Source organism: Jaculus jaculus, chromosome 2 (genome assembly GCF_020740685.1).
Source record: "Jaculus jaculus isolate mJacJac1 chromosome 2, mJacJac1.mat.Y.cur, whole genome shotgun sequence".
In the NCBI taxonomy this organism is placed as follows: Eukaryota; Metazoa; Chordata; class Mammalia; order Rodentia; family Dipodidae; genus Jaculus; species Jaculus jaculus.
Window position 1 is genome coordinate 151,148,227 of NC_059103.1, and position 15,284 is coordinate 151,163,510.

General features: G+C 42.1%; 1 protein-coding gene across 1 annotated transcript; it reads left to right on the plus strand.

Annotated features, from left to right (window-relative positions):
• Window positions 1-14,454: 14,454 nt before the first annotated feature.
• LOC101608585 (cyclin-dependent kinases regulatory subunit 2-like) lies at window positions 14,455-14,711 on the plus strand. The gene has a single exon (XM_045144740.1). The coding sequence runs from the start codon at window positions 14,455-14,457 to the stop codon at window positions 14,692-14,694; it is 240 nt and encodes a 79-aa protein (XP_045000675.1). The 3' UTR covers window positions 14,695-14,711.
• The last annotated feature ends 573 nt before the right edge of the window (window positions 14,712-15,284 follow it).

Sequence of the window (15,284 nt, forward strand, 5' to 3'; positions counted from 1 at the left end):
TTGGAACTCATTCTGTAGTCTGAGGTTGGCCTCGAACTCATGAACTCACAGTGATTCTCCTATCTCTGCCTCCCTAGTGCTGATACTAAAGGCAAATAAAACCAAATCCAGCTTTTCTATTAGTTTCTGTTGACTTCTAAATCAAAAGTATTTTCTAAGTAGCTTCAAGGAAAGAACTGTGAATAAAACACTTACAGGGACCATGTGTCGCAACCATGAAGATTAGCAATCACCCAATTTCCAAGAGCAGCTAAAAATAGAGCTTGTGGAATTGGGCCAAATGAGGGGGTGAGTAGATATTTTTAAAGGACCATGACCTCTAAGATTTTCTGTTGTCCTTCCTATGGCCTACAAACTAAACAGAGTGCTGGGGGCGTTGTTTGTTTGTTTTTGTTTTGTTTTGTTTTTTGATCCCAGAGAGTGTCCTCTTTTTTTGTTGTTGTTTGTTTGTTTTTGGTTTTTCAAGGTAGGGTCTCACTCTAGCCCAGGCTGACCTGGAATCCACTATGTAGTTTCAGGGTGGCCTCAAACTCAGGGTGATCCTCCTGCTCTGTTTCCCAAGGACTGGGATTAAAGCCTGGCTAGATTGTCCTTTACTAGTCTGGGATCAAGACCTCTTATAGGAAGATATTATTCTTATTGCCAGCCCCCCTACACCCTTAGGGTTGTTGTTGTTTTTTTGTTGCCTGTTTTCAGGACAGGGTCTCCTGTAGCCCAGGCTGGCCTTGAACTCCTGACCCTCCTGGCTCTACCTCAGGTCGCCATGCCAGGCCTTTATTTATTTTTATTTAAAAATATTGTTTTTCAGCCAGGTGTGGTGATGCACGGCTTTAATCCCAGAACTTGGGAGGCAGAGGTAGGAGGATCACCATGAGTTTGAGGCCACCCTGAGACTACATAGTGAATTCCAGGTCAGCCTGGACTAGAGTGAAACCCGACCTCAAAAAACCAAATAATATTTTTTTTTTCAAGATTGTGTCTACCTCTAGCCACAGCTGACCTGGAATTCACTATGTGGTCTCAGTGTAGCTTTGAATTTACGGCGATCCTCCTACCTCTGCCTCCTGAGTGCTAGGATTAAAGGTGTGCACCACCATGTCCAACTTAAATATTTTTAGTATTTATTTAAGAGCAAGAGACAGAGAGAAAGAGGCAGAGAGGGAGAGAGAAAAAAAGAGAGTGGATTGGCGCACCAGGGCCTCCTGCCATTGCAAATGAACTCCAGGCACATGTGCCATCTGGCTTTACATGGATTAGTACTAAGGAATTGAACTGGGCTTTGCAGGCAATGCCTTTAACCACTGAGCCATCTCTCCAGCCCTATTTATTTTTTTCCGTGGCAAACTTAGGCTAGTAGAACTAGAGTTCTCCTGGGTTGCAAGTCCATGGCAAACAATCTGCCGTGACAATTTTAAGTCCAATTATTCCAGTTTGCTACAGCATCTTTTGCTAAGCTGGGCTTCTGCTTCAAAATTCCTAATACCATGCTACACAGTGATAACTCAGCTAGTGCAATCACCTGGGAATGACAAGGTGAAACCCCCCTGCCATTGCTGGTCACTTCCTTGTTCATGGTTGACTTATGGCAGGCATCCCGTGAACACCCCTTGAGCTAAAAAGTGGACTGACTGCAATATGATAGCACACTCCTGTAGTCCCAGCACTTGGCAGACTGAGGTGGGAAGACGTCTTGAGCCCAGGAGTTTGAGACCCACCTGGGAAACATAGTGAGACTGTTTGTCACAAGCAAGTAAACAGAAGCAGATTGAGAATACAAGGATGACCACAATAATGTTGCTTTCCAAAGAAGCTTATACTGAAGAGAGAGAAGCATGCAAAAACACAATGAGAAAGACAGATAGATGAAAGAAAGAAAGAAAGAAAGAAAGAAAGAAAGAAAGAAAGAAAGAAAGAAAGAAAGGAAGGAAGGAAGGAAGGAAGGAAGGAAGGAAGGAAGGAAGGAAGGAAAGAAGGAAGGAAGGAAGGGGGAAAGAAAAGAGCACTGGGAAGGCGGAGGTAGGAAGATCACTGTGAGTTCAGGACCAGCCTGGAACTACTGAGTGAGTTCCAGATCAGCCTGGGCTAGAGTGAGACTCTACCTCAAAGGAAACAAAATCAATAAAAGAAAAAGAGAGAAAGAGGGCTGGAGAGATGGCTTAGAGGTTAAGGCGCTTGCCTGCCAAGCCTAAGGACTCAGGTTTGATTCTTTAGTACCGACATAAGCCAGATGCACGAAGCGGCATATGCTTCTTACTGCAGCCAGGTTGGCATCGCTGGCAGAAATCACACGACCAAGAGCAGCTTGTGGGGAAGAAAGTTTATTTTCGCTTACAGACTCAAGGGGAAGCTCCAAGATGGCAGTGGGAAACGATGGCATGGGCAAGGGTAGACATCATTCCCTGGCCAACATAAGGTAGACAATAGCAACAGGAGAGTGTGCCAAACACTGGCACAGGGAAACTGGCTATAATGCCCATAAACCCACCCACAACAATACACTGCCTCCAGGAGGTGTTAACTCCTGAATCTCCATCAGCTGGGAATCTAGCATTCAGAACACCTAAATTTACGGGATATACCTGAATCAAACCATGACATTCCACCCTTAGCCCCCATCAACTGAGAACTATCCATAATAAAGCAAGCATTCAGTCCCTCTTTAAAAGTCCCCATTCCCCATAGTTTTTATCAATACTAGTGGTGTTCAAACATCCCCACAGACCGAGATCTTTTAACTGAGCCATAATTTTAAAAAAAGCACAGAATAAACACTCACTGCAAAAGATGGCAAAGCAAAGAAATATTCAACCAATATAAGATTTAAACAGGACAAACATCGAACCTTGCAGCTCCAAACTCAACAACTAATAGCCGGTGACAAATCTCCAAATCTGATAATTCTAACCACTGACAAATCTCTGGAGTTCCAATTCCACCCCTCCAGTGAGGCTACTCACAGTCCTGGAAAACTTCATTCAGGGCTGACAGCTCTCCTCAGCAGCCATCTTGTGGGATCAGCATCTCCACTGGGTCTCCACTGCAATTGAGGGTCCATCCTTAAGGCTCCATGGGGTCTCCATGCAGGCATCCAACAAACCTGCTTCACACTGCCCATGGGCATTTCCACAACACACGACCATGTTGCAAATTCAATGATCCTCTCTTTCCTGAATTTCTTATTTATTGATTTATTATTGACAACTTCCATAATTGTAAACAGTATCCCATGGTAATTCCCTCCCTCCCCCCTCCCACTTTCCCCTTTGAAACTCTACTCTCAATCATATCCCCTCCCCCTCTCAGTCTCTCTTTTATTTTGATGTCATGATCTTTTCTTCCTTTTTTTTATTTTGTTTTTTTTTTTTTTTTGGCGGGGGGGGTTTGTTTTTGTTTTTGTTTTTTGAGGTAGAGTTTCACTGTAGCTCAGGCTGACCTGGAATTCACTATGTAGTCTCAGGGTGGCCTTGAATTCATGGCAATCCTCCTACCTTTGCCTCCTGGGTGCTGGGATTAAAGGCATGTGCCATCACGCCCAGCTAGCTTTTCTTACTATTATAATAGTCTTCTGTAGGTAGTATCAGGCACTGTGAGGTCATGGATATCCAGGCCATTTTGTGTATGCAGGAGCATGTTGTAGTGAGTCCTACCCTTCCTTTGACTCTTACATTCTTTCTGTCACCTCTTCTGCAAAGGACCCTGAGCCATGGAAGGTGTGATTGAGGTATTTCAATGCTGAGCACTCCTCTGTCACTTCTTCCACCACTATGGTGCCTTCTGAGTCATCCCAAGGTCACTGCCAACTGAAAAGAGAAGCTTCTCTAACTAAAAGTGGATAATATATTATACTATCTATATATGTTAATTTATGGGTATGAACATTAAGAGAAGTGCTTACTGGGCAGTTTGGTAAGCATAGTATATATTTTTAGCCAGACAGCAGCATACATTACACCCCTAGGGCTCATGACTACCCCTGTTGTAGGTTTTCAGTATCAGGGGTGTATTCCCTCCCATGGAGTGGGCCTCCAGTCCAATTAGAGGGTGGTTGGTTTTCCCATACCAGATGTGCCACTATTGTACCCATTGGCTCACTTGGCCTGGCTGGCCAAATATAAGGCTTGCAGTGTCCATGTTGGATATTTTCCCTGGTAATTTCTCTTCCAATGAACTGCATGCAGTGTGGCTTTTTCCAGCTTTGTTTTTTTTTTATTTGAGAGTGACAGACACAGAGAGAAAGACAGATAGAGGGAGAGAGAGAGAATGGGCGCGCCAGGGCTTCCAGCCTCTGCAAACGAACTCCAGACACGTGCGCCCCCTTGTGCATCTGGCTAACGTGGGACCTGGGGAACCGAGCCTCGAACCGGGGTCCTTAGGCTTCACAGGCAAGCGTTTAACCGCTAAGCCATCTCTCCAGCCCTTTTTCCAGCTTTCTGTCAGCTGGTATACATGGAGGAGGTTTTCAGCTCAGTTCCAGCAGGATTGCTCAGTGACCTTGCAGCCCAAGTATGTGGAGTCTTCAGCAATAGCGTCTTACCATCGATTCCTGGTGGAAAACCAAGGGCCTCAGCAATGGCCTGTAATGTTTTGGAGGCATCAGGGACTTCCCTCACCAACAACCCACTGGAAGATATCCCATCTCTGGCACTTAAAATTTTCTACTTACAATCTATGGCTCCTGTGTGTTCCATTGTCCAAAAAAGTAGGTTTCCATATGACTTATTTATATTGTCTCAGATTTTTTTTGGGGGGGGGGTGGTTCGAGGTAGGGTCTTGCTAAAGCCCAGGCTGACCTGGAACTCACTAGGTAGTCTCAGGGTGGCCTTGAACTCACGGCAATCCTCATACCTCTGCCTCCCTAGTGCTGGGATTAAAGGCGTGTGCCACCTTACCTGGCTTTTGTCTCAGATTTTGATTAGCCCTCCCTCCACCTTTCCTTTACTCAATCTCTTCCCCTGACCTCACTTAGGCCTTTTCACCCCCGTTAATCTGTTCTTCTTACATATATACAATACCATCTTATTAGGTCCCCCCCCCCCACTTCCCGTTCTATTTCCTTTAAATCGCCTTTCTAGCTTTCTGGCCTATGCTACTGGGTTTTCTTCCTACTCACATAAAAATCCAGCCATTTATAGCTAGGATTCACATATGAGAGAGAACCTGTGACATCTGGCTTTCTGGGCCTGGATTACCTCATATAGTATAATCCTTTCCAGATCCATCCATTTTCCTGAAAATATCATAACTTCATTTTTCTTTACCTCTGAGTAGAACTCCATTGTATAAATGTGCCACTTCTTCATTATCCACTCATCAGTTGAGGGACATCTAGGCAGGTTCCATTTCCTGCATTTCTTATACTCCATTATACCAGGTGGGGTGCCAATTTGTTAATACAGAGGGGAGTAAAGCAGACTTTGATGAACTCCCTCAGCATCCAGGACCCTTTAAAAGACTGCATTCTTTCTGTTGTCCCAATGCAGGTCAGCTGACCCAATCTCAGTGGTTGTAATCTCTCACATAATTGCAGCTGAACGGGCAGAAATTTCAGCCCAAAGATTTTATTTCTGTGCCATATCCCTCTGCTCTCATCAGTCTGTTCTACACAAAGTAACCCTACACAAGTTCTCAGGACATGGGCATAACAGCAAGCCTCTCACACAAACTGCTTGTAGCCCAGTCCAGGCAAAGCTCTTTCTCACCCTCACAAGTCAAGCCACGCAGTTCATAGTTCTTACTATATTCAGGTCTTTCAACTCTGACCAGAATAGTCCATCCATCCAGTTATACTTACAGCACTGAAAGGTATCTCTTAGGCCAAAGTTTCAAATCCTCCCACATTCCTCTGGAAAATTAGCTCCCCCCACCCCCTCCAAAAGCCAAAGCCACACTGTCAGGTGTCTAGGAGCAAATGACACTGCCTCTCTGTACCAACTTTATTATTGCAGTCAGGTTCACATTGCTGGCAGAAATTATCTGACCAAGAGCAGCTTTTGGGGGAGAAGGGTTTATTTTGGCTTACAGACTTAAAGGGAGCTCCATGATGGCCAACATAAAGTGCACATAGCAACAGGAGAGTGTGCCAAACACTGGCAAGGGGAGACTGGCTGTAAGACCCATAAGCTCACCCCCAACAACACCCTGCCTCCATGAAGCATTTATTCCCAAATTTACATCAGCTGGGAACCTAGCATTCAGAACACCCAAGTTTATGGGAGACACCTGAATTAAACCACAACATTTCTGGAGTTTGTTTACAGTAGTTAGAGGCCCTGGGGCACCCATTCTCTCTGACTGTCTCTCTTCTCTGTATTTCTTTTTCTCTGCTTGCAAATAAACAAATATATTTTTTAAAAAATTTAAAGAGGGAAAGAAGGAAGGAAGGTAGGAAGGAAAGAAGGAAGGGAGGGAAAGCCAGCCAGCTACATGTGGTCACTCATCTTGACTTTAATCCCAGAATTTGAGAGGCAGAGGTAGGAGGATCACTGTGAGTTCAAGGGCAGCCTGGGAATACAGAATGACTTCTAGCCTGGGCTAGAGTGAGATCTTGCCTTGAAAACAAAGAAAAGAACCCAGTGGCAGCATAACAAAGGAAAGTAACTATACATGTGCAAGTTAAGTCAGATTTTACATTTTTTATTATGTATTGTTTATTTTTAAGCACACAGAGAGAGAATATGTATGCACCACAATGCAAATGAACTCGAGTTGCATGTACCACTTTGTACAAGTGCATCTGGCTTTATGTGGGTACTCGGTACTTGAACCTGGACTGTCAGGCTTTGCAAGCAAGCACTTTAACCACTAAGCTATCTCTCCAACCCTGATTTTACATCTTAAACAAGAAGGGGAATAAAACCCATGCAGGTACAGGCAAAACTCTTCCCTGTTGAAGCTGACATCATGACATTAGGAGCAGCTCCGCTTATTTCATTCAATTCTATAATGGTATTGAGAGTTACCTTTTGAAATGTCACAATAGGGATTTGAGGTTAATAATAAATACAAGAATTTACTTTCACCAGTGAGACATAAAGAATCAAGATAACCCTACTTACTAAAACCTTGACATTTAATATGAAGCAAATCCAAGTACAACACAAAGATGCATAAAGCTTTTATATAAGGGATTTAAACCAGTTGTGGTGCTCAGACCTATAATCCCAGCATTTGAGAGGCTAAGGCAGAGGGATATTCAGGATTTCAAGACCAGCCTGGGCTGTAGTTGGACCCTGTCTCAAACAACCATACATATAAACATTCCAGCCAAGTATTGTGCTGCACACATGTTATCTTAGCACTTGGGAGACAGAGGCAGAATGATCAATGAGTTCAAGGCAAACCTAGTCTACATAGTGAATCCTAGGCCCACTGAGGCTATAGAAAGAGTATGTATCAAAAAAGAAAGGGGGCCGGGCTTGGTGGCGCACGCCTTTAATCCCAGCACTCGGGAGGCAGAGGTAGGAGGATTGCCGTGAGTTCAAGGCCACCCTGAGACTACAGAGTTAATTTCAGGTCAGCCTGGACCAGAGTGAGACCCTACCTCGAAAAAAAAAAAAAAGAAAGGGGCTGGAGGGATGGCTTAGCAGTTAAGGCGTTTGCCTGCAAAGCCAAAATACCCAGGTTTGATTCCCCAGGACTCACGTTAGCCAGATGCACAAAGGGGGTACATGCATCTGGAGTTCATTTGCAGTAGCTGGCGGCCCTGGGGCACCCATTCTCTCTCTCTCCCTCTTTCTCTGCCAAATAAATAAATAAAAATAAAATATTTTTCAAAAAGGGAAGAAAGGAGGAAGGAAGGAAGGAAGGAAGGAAGGAAGGAAGGAAGGAAGGAAGGAAGGAAAGAAAAAAGAAAGAAGGAAGGGAAGAAAGAAAGAAAGAAGGAAGAAAAGAAAAAAAGAAAGGAAAGAAGGAAGACAAGGAAATTTAAGAAAACTCACATGACCCTCAAAGGCAATGTAGCAACAGACTCCACAACTTAGAGAGGGATGCGGAGAACGTGGAAAAGATTCAACAGTCACAGAGATGATTAAAGGGTTAGGAAAATAGGAGCTAGGAGTTGTTTAGCCCGAGTTAGAAAAGACTACCAGGTTTCTTAATCACAGTCCCAGCTGGGAGGGGTTGTTATATACAAGATGAAGAACAGCTGCTTTCCCTCTAAACTGAGGCCAATGGAAGAGATAGACCTCGAAGCACGGGAGGCCCAGGTCGGATATGAGAAAGGACTTCTGGCAACAAGCGTCACTGCATGTGGGATCCTCTCCGGGTCCTCTTGCCACAGCTGTCCCTTACATGATGCTACCTGGAATTTTGAAGCACTCCGTTTCTGGGCTTGGGCTGTGGCTCCATGACAGTGTGCTTCTGTCTTGTCTCACTTCAGAGGTTCTCCTTACTTTACTTCATGTACTCTGATTTTTATGGCCCTCTTATAAACTATAAATTTCCAACTATATCTCTAAAGATCTCCAATCCAGACTGCTCTATAAATGCCTACAGGACATCTGGCTTTTGTTTCTTGTTCTATTGAGATGGAATCACGGGTGATAGCCCTCTTCCTCTAGTCTTGGATTCAGTTTTTTGCCTTATATGATAATTTAGAACTTTCTATCTAAAAACAAGACAATGTGGGCTGGAGGGATGGCTAGGCAGTTAAGTCACTTGACTGCAAAGCCAAAGGACCCGGGTTCAATTTCCCAGGACCCACGTAAGCCAGATGCACAAGATGGCACATGTGTCTGGAGTTTGTTGTTTGCAATAGCTGGAGACCCTGGTGCACCCATTCTCTCCCTCTCTCTCAAGTAAATAAATGAATTTAAAAAATAAAAATTAAAAAAAAAAGACAACATCATGTTATTTTTTGTTTAAAATGTCTCCATGGGTCCCTGTCACTTATTTCTCTCCACCAATTGGCCTCTGAGTTGCACCGTATCATCTCCTGACACTCCTCATGTTACTCATTCCAAGGAAATTTCACCTCTTTGACCCAAGTCATGTGTCTCTTTGCCTCCTCAAGCCCTTGTTCTCATCATGCATCCTAAAACACACGCTTTCTCGCGGTGGCCAAGTGCTATATTCTAGCTCCAGAAGTTTTCCTTTGACTGCACTATACTGGATTATTGGCCCTCAATAAAGATTCATGAACTTCCACAAAATCTTCCCTTGAGTTAATCTTGATAAGTTTTTCCTGACCCCAGATTTAACAGAGACTCACTTAGGAAATATCTTCATTAATTGGGAAATTAACAGAAGCTAGAGAGCAGCCCTCAGAAGCGGCAATGCCAGACTGTTGCTCGTCACGTTCAATTCAGCCTGCTGCCCACTGACCCCTTCCCTTCCCGAAGGCACTCCCGTCTACTCTACTCCTCCTGAGCCAGTGCCTTTCCCTAGTCTCTCTTCCCAGCGTAGCCTCCCATATGTACATCATCTCCATTCATCTCTTTTTGTAAAGAAAATTGTTTACTTATACACGTGTGTATGTGCAAGCCAGATTCTCTTACTACTGCAAATGAACTCCGGCTGCCTATACCACTTTTGTGTCTGGCTGGGAAATTGAACCTAAGCTGGCAGTGTTTGCAAGCCACTGAGCCATCATCCCAGCCCTTTTACTCAATTCTTATGATATCCCTGTGCAGCACCAGTATTCCCATTGATCATTGATTACACTTAACCACCTGTATGCAAGAGCAGTAGATAGACATATATATACTTAAACCTTATGTCCTCTGGCCTCAGCCTGGAGTGCTAGGAAGTCAGACATATGCTACCATGCCTGGAAACATACCTTTTTGAGCATCTCAAAACTAGATTTCCAAAGAAGAATCCCTAATTTTAGCCCCTGAACTTTCTTCATCTGATGTTACCTGCCTCTGTGAATGATTCCAGAAATCTAGGAATTATTATCAGCATGCTTTAAAAAATATTTATTTATAAGAGAAAGAGAGAATGCTTGTGTCAGGGCCTCCAGCCACTGGAAACGAACTCCAGATGTATGCACCACCTTGTAGATCTTGCGTTATGTGGGTACTGGGGAATTGAACCCAGGCCCAGGTCCTTAGGCTTTACAGGCAAAAGCCTTAACCACTGAGTAATTTCTCCAGCTCTCTACCCTATTTTTTAATTTGGTTGTTTTATCTTTTTCATTGCTTAGTGTTTTTGAGTTCTTTATAGATTCTGGATATTAGACCTTTATTGGAGATATAGCTGGTGAAGATTTTCTCCCATTGTGTGGGATATCAATTGATTTTATTGATGGATTGCTCCTCTGTATGGTAGCTTTTGAAATTTTAAAAATTTATTTATTAAAGTTAGAGAGAGAGAGAGAGCAAGAGTGAGAATGGGCACACCAGGGCTTCCAGCCACTGCAGACGAACTCCAGATGTGTGTGCCCCCTTGTGTATATGGCAAATGTGGGTCCTGGTGAATTGATCCTGGGTCCTTTGGCTTTGCAGGCAAGTGCCTTTCAATACTGCTAAGTCATTCCTCCAGCCCTACAGTAGGGTCTTATTTATTTATTTATATTTAAAAAACAAAAAAATTTCATTTTTATTTATTTGAGAGCGACAGACAGAGAAAGAAAGAGGCAGAGAGAGAGAGAGAGAATGGGCACACCAGGGCCTCCAGCTACTGCAAACGAACTCCAGATGTATGTGCCCCCTTGTGCATTTGGCTAATGTGGGTCCTGGGGAATTGAGCCTTGAACGGGGGTCCTTAGGCTTCACAGACAAGCACTTAACCTCTAAGCCATCTCTCCAGCTCAATTTATTTATTTTTATTTATTAGAGAGAGAAAGAAAGAGGTGGTGGGGGGAGGGAAAAGAGAGAATGGGTATGCCAGGGCCTATAGCCATTGTAAATGAACTCCAGATGTATGCTCCACCTTGTGCATCTGGCTTACATGGGTCTTTGGAAATATAACCCAGGTCTTTTGGCTTTGCAGACAAACAAACACCTTAACCATTAACCCATCTCTCCAGCCCACAGCAGCTTTATAGTTTCAAGAGATTCTGGTGGTTGAATGTTCATCTAATTTCTTAGGGTGACCTTGAACTCATGGTGATCATCCTACCTCTGCCTCCCAAGTGCTGGGATTAAAAGCATGAGCCACCAGCCCTGGCCCAAGATCTTTGATTTACTTAGAGTTGAATTGTGCAGTGTGAGAGAAGTGGGTCTAATTTCATTCTTCTACAGGTGGTTATCCAACTTCTCCAGCATCGTTTGTTGAAGATGTTTTTTTTTCCAGTGTGTATTTTTGGCCTCCTTGTCAAAGATCAGGAAGCTGTGGTTGCTTGGGTTTAGAGATGGTTCTTCTATTTTATTGATCTGTGTGTCTATTTTTGTGCCAATACCATCCTGTTTTAGTTACTATGTCTTGGTAGTATACCTTGAAATCAGATATGGTGATACCTCCAAATGTATTGCTTTTATCTTTGGCTGTCCAAGGCCTTCTGTTCTTCCATATGAATTTTGAGGCTTTTTAAAAAAATCTCTGTGAAGAATGTTGCTAGAATTTTCATTGGAATTGCATTGAATCTGTCCAGTGCTTTTGGTAGGATGGCCATTTTTATAATATTAACTTTTCTAGTTCATGAGCATGGGAGATTATTTCCATGTCCTCAATTTCTTTCTTTAGTGTTTTTATGTTTTCTTTGTATTAGTCTTTTACCTCCTTTGTTAGTTATATCCCTTGGTATTCAATTTTTTTCTGGATATTGAAAATGGGATAGCAACCTTCATGTCTTTCTCCATATGTTTATCTTTGGCATAAAGGCTACTCATTTTTGTGTATTGATTTTGTATCCTTCCACTTTACTGAAAGGATTTCTCACTTTTAGGAGTTTTTTTGGTGGGGTCTTTTGGGTCACTTATATATAAAATCATGTCATCTACAAATAGGGCTAGTTTTAATTCTTCATTACCAATTTGTGTCCCACTTGTCGCTTTATTGCTGAGCTAAGACTTCAAGCACTATGCTGAAAGCAATGGTTGAGAATGGGCAGCACTGTCTTGTTCCAGACCTTAATGAGAATGCTTTAAGTTCTTCCCCATTTAGTGTGATCTGGGCCTTAGATGCTTTATAAATCACCTTTATTATGTTAAGATATGGCCCCTCCTTCCCTAGTCTCCCAGGGTTTTAATCATGAAGGGGTGTTGTATTTGGTCAAAGGCTTTTACTGCATCTATTGAAATAATCATGTGATTTCTGTGTTTATTACATGTATCAATTTCCATATGTTGAGCCATATGCACCCTGGGATGAAACCTACTTGATTAAGATGGATGATGCTTTTGATGTTTTTGTTTGTTTGTACTTTGTGCTGTTGTTGTTGAGGTAGTGTCTTGCTTTAGCCCAGGCTGACCTGGAATTCACTATGCATGCTCAAGCTGGCCTTCAACTCATGGAGCTCCTCTTGCCTCTGCCTCCCAAGTGCTGGTATTAAAGGCATACACCACCATGGCCGACTCTTCTCTTTTCTTTCTTTTGATTAATTTGGCTAGTGGTTTATATATCTTGTTTACTTTTTTGTTTGTTTGTTTGTTCTGGTTTTGGTTTTTCAAGGTACTATCTCACCCTAGGCCAGGCTTACCTGGAACTCACCATGTAGTCTTAGGCTGGTCTTGAACTCAGGGCAATCCTCCTATTTCTGCCTCCTGAGTGCTGTTATTAAAGGCATGTGCCACCACACTCAGCTTTTTCTTGCTTACTTTTTCAAAGAACCAGCTCTTTGTTTTGTCATTTATTTCCAGTTCATTGATTTCTGCTTTGATCTTTATTTCTTTTCATCTGGTACTTTTGGACTTGGACTGTTCTTTCCAGAACCTTCAAATGAATATTTAAGATATTTGAGATCTCTCTGTTTTTGCAGTGTAGTCATTTAGTGCTATAGTACGCCCTTCATTGTGTGCTATAAGTTTTGGTATGTTGTGATTTCATTGTCATTCGGTTTTATAAATATACTGATTTCCCCAATAACCCATTCACTGTTTAATAGTGAGTTGTTTAGCTTCCAGGAGTTGGCGTGTTTTAAATTGTTACTGTTGTTGATTTCTAGTTGTAATGCATTGTGGTCATATATAATGCAGGGGATTGTTTCAATTTTGCCAAATTTGTGGAGACATACTTAATGCCCTATTTTTATTTTTTGCTTTTTTGAGATAGGATCTCAGTTTAGCTCAGGCTGACCTTAAACTCATGATGATCCTCCTGCCTCTGCCTCCTGAATGCTGGGATTAAAGGTGTGCACCACCATATCCCCATGCCCAGCTTTAATGCTCTATTTTGGAGAGGGTTCAATGAGCTGCTGAGAAGAAAGAATATTCAGTAGAATTAGGGTGGAATTTTCTGTAGATGTCTATTAAGTCCATTTGAGCTGTGGTATTGCTTATCTCCAATGTTTCTTTGTTTATTTTCTGCTTAGAGGATCTGTATACTGACAATAATGGGTGTTAAAGTCTCCTACTATCATTTTACTAGAATTTATATCTGTTTTAGTATCTAGTAAATTTTGCTCTACAAAATTAGGTGTCCCTGTTTGGTGCATATAAGTTTATAGATGTAATATCTTCTTGTTGAATTGTTCCTTTAAGGAGTATGAAGTGGCCTTCCTTATTGCTTTTGATTACTTTTGGTTTAAAGTCAATTTTGTCAAAAATCAGTAACAGTGACTCCTGTTTGTTTCTTGTTTCAGTTTGCTTGGAAAACTTTTTCCATCCCTTCACCCTAAGGTAGTATTTATCTTTAATTGTAAGGTGGGTTTCTTTTAGAAGGCAAATAGATGGATCTAGCTTTCTGATCCAGCCTGTTAACTTGTATCCTTTGATTGGAGAGTTGAGCCCATTAATGTTCAGAGTTATAATTGTTGAGGTATGAGTTACTCCCTCATTTATTGAAGGTTTTGTGGAGTTTAGTGTCTACTTGGTCTTTTCATGCTTTATGTCTATTTTAGTTTTGATTGTTTCTTTTGCTCTCCTTATGTGCATGTTGGTACATCTCCTAAATGTGAAGTGTTCCATGCCCTTTTCTCTGTAGAGCTGGCGTGGTGCTCATGAAATTGTAAAGCTTGTTTATATTGTGAAAAAAGGTTTTATTTTTACCTTCTATTATGAGGGATAATTTTGCTGGGTATAGTAGTTTGGGTTGGCAGCTATTGTCTTTTAACTTTTGAGATACCCCATTTTAAGTTTTCTTTTGCCTTTAAGAGTTTTTGTTTGTTGTTTTTTGTTTTTATTTTTTCCCAAGGCAGGGTCTCACTGTAGCTCAGGCTGACCTGGAATTCACTATGTAGTCTCAAGGTGGCCTCAAACTCATGGTGATCCACCTACCTTTGCCTCCAAAGTGCCAGAAGAATTTTCATTTAAAAAAATCTGAGGAGACGAGTCGTTGAGCTGCTTGGGAGCGGTTGTGTTTTCTGTTGCACTCGCTTGGTATGCTTTGTGTTCCATGGCTGCGTGCACCGGAAGGATGGCCCACAAGCAGATTTACTACTCTGACAAGTATTTTGACAAGCACTATGAGTACCAGCATGTCATGTTACCCAGAGAACTCTCTAAACAAGTACCTAAGACCCATATCATGTCTGAAGAGGAGTGGAGGAGACTTGGTGTCCAACAGAGTCTGAGATGGGTTCATTACATGATTCATGAGCCAGAACCACACATTCTTCTCTTTAGACGACCTCTTCCAAAAGAACAACAAAAATGAAGTACATCTAGGATCCTCAAATCTTTTTCCATTTGAATGTACATGTGTGTGTATATAAGGGTATAGTATCCAGTGAATACTTGACAAATGTACAAATGATTCATCCATACCTGTGCATGAGCTGTATTCTTCACAGCAACATAGCTCAGTAAATGCAACTGCAAGTAGGTTACTGTAAGGTGTTTAAGATAGTTTCTAGTCAGTTTTTCCCTTAATATAAGTGCCTGTTTGACTTTACCTGTTACTTTTGTTAAATAAAGTTTGTATGTTGCATTTTAAAAAAAAAAATCTGAGGTTTTCATGAGCCTGGAGGTGTAATGTCTGCTGCTGTCTGGCTAAATGTATATACAATGCTTATCAAACTGCCCAGTAAGCACTTCTCTTAATGTTCATACCCTTATATTAATGCTACTTTCACTTTTGGTTGAGAACCTTCTTTTTTCATATGGCAGTGACCTTGAGATGACTCAGAAGGCATCATGGTGCTGGAAAAAAGTGATAAGAGTGCTCAGTACTGCAATATCTCTATTACACCTTCCAAGGCTCAGGGTCTATTGCAGAAGAGGTGGCAGAAAGAATCTAAGAACCAA

Coding starts and splice junctions, on each gene's coding strand:
- LOC101608585 (XM_045144740.1), top strand. CDS start 14,455: ATGGCCCACAAGCAGATTTACTACTCTGACAAGTATTTTGACAAGCAC.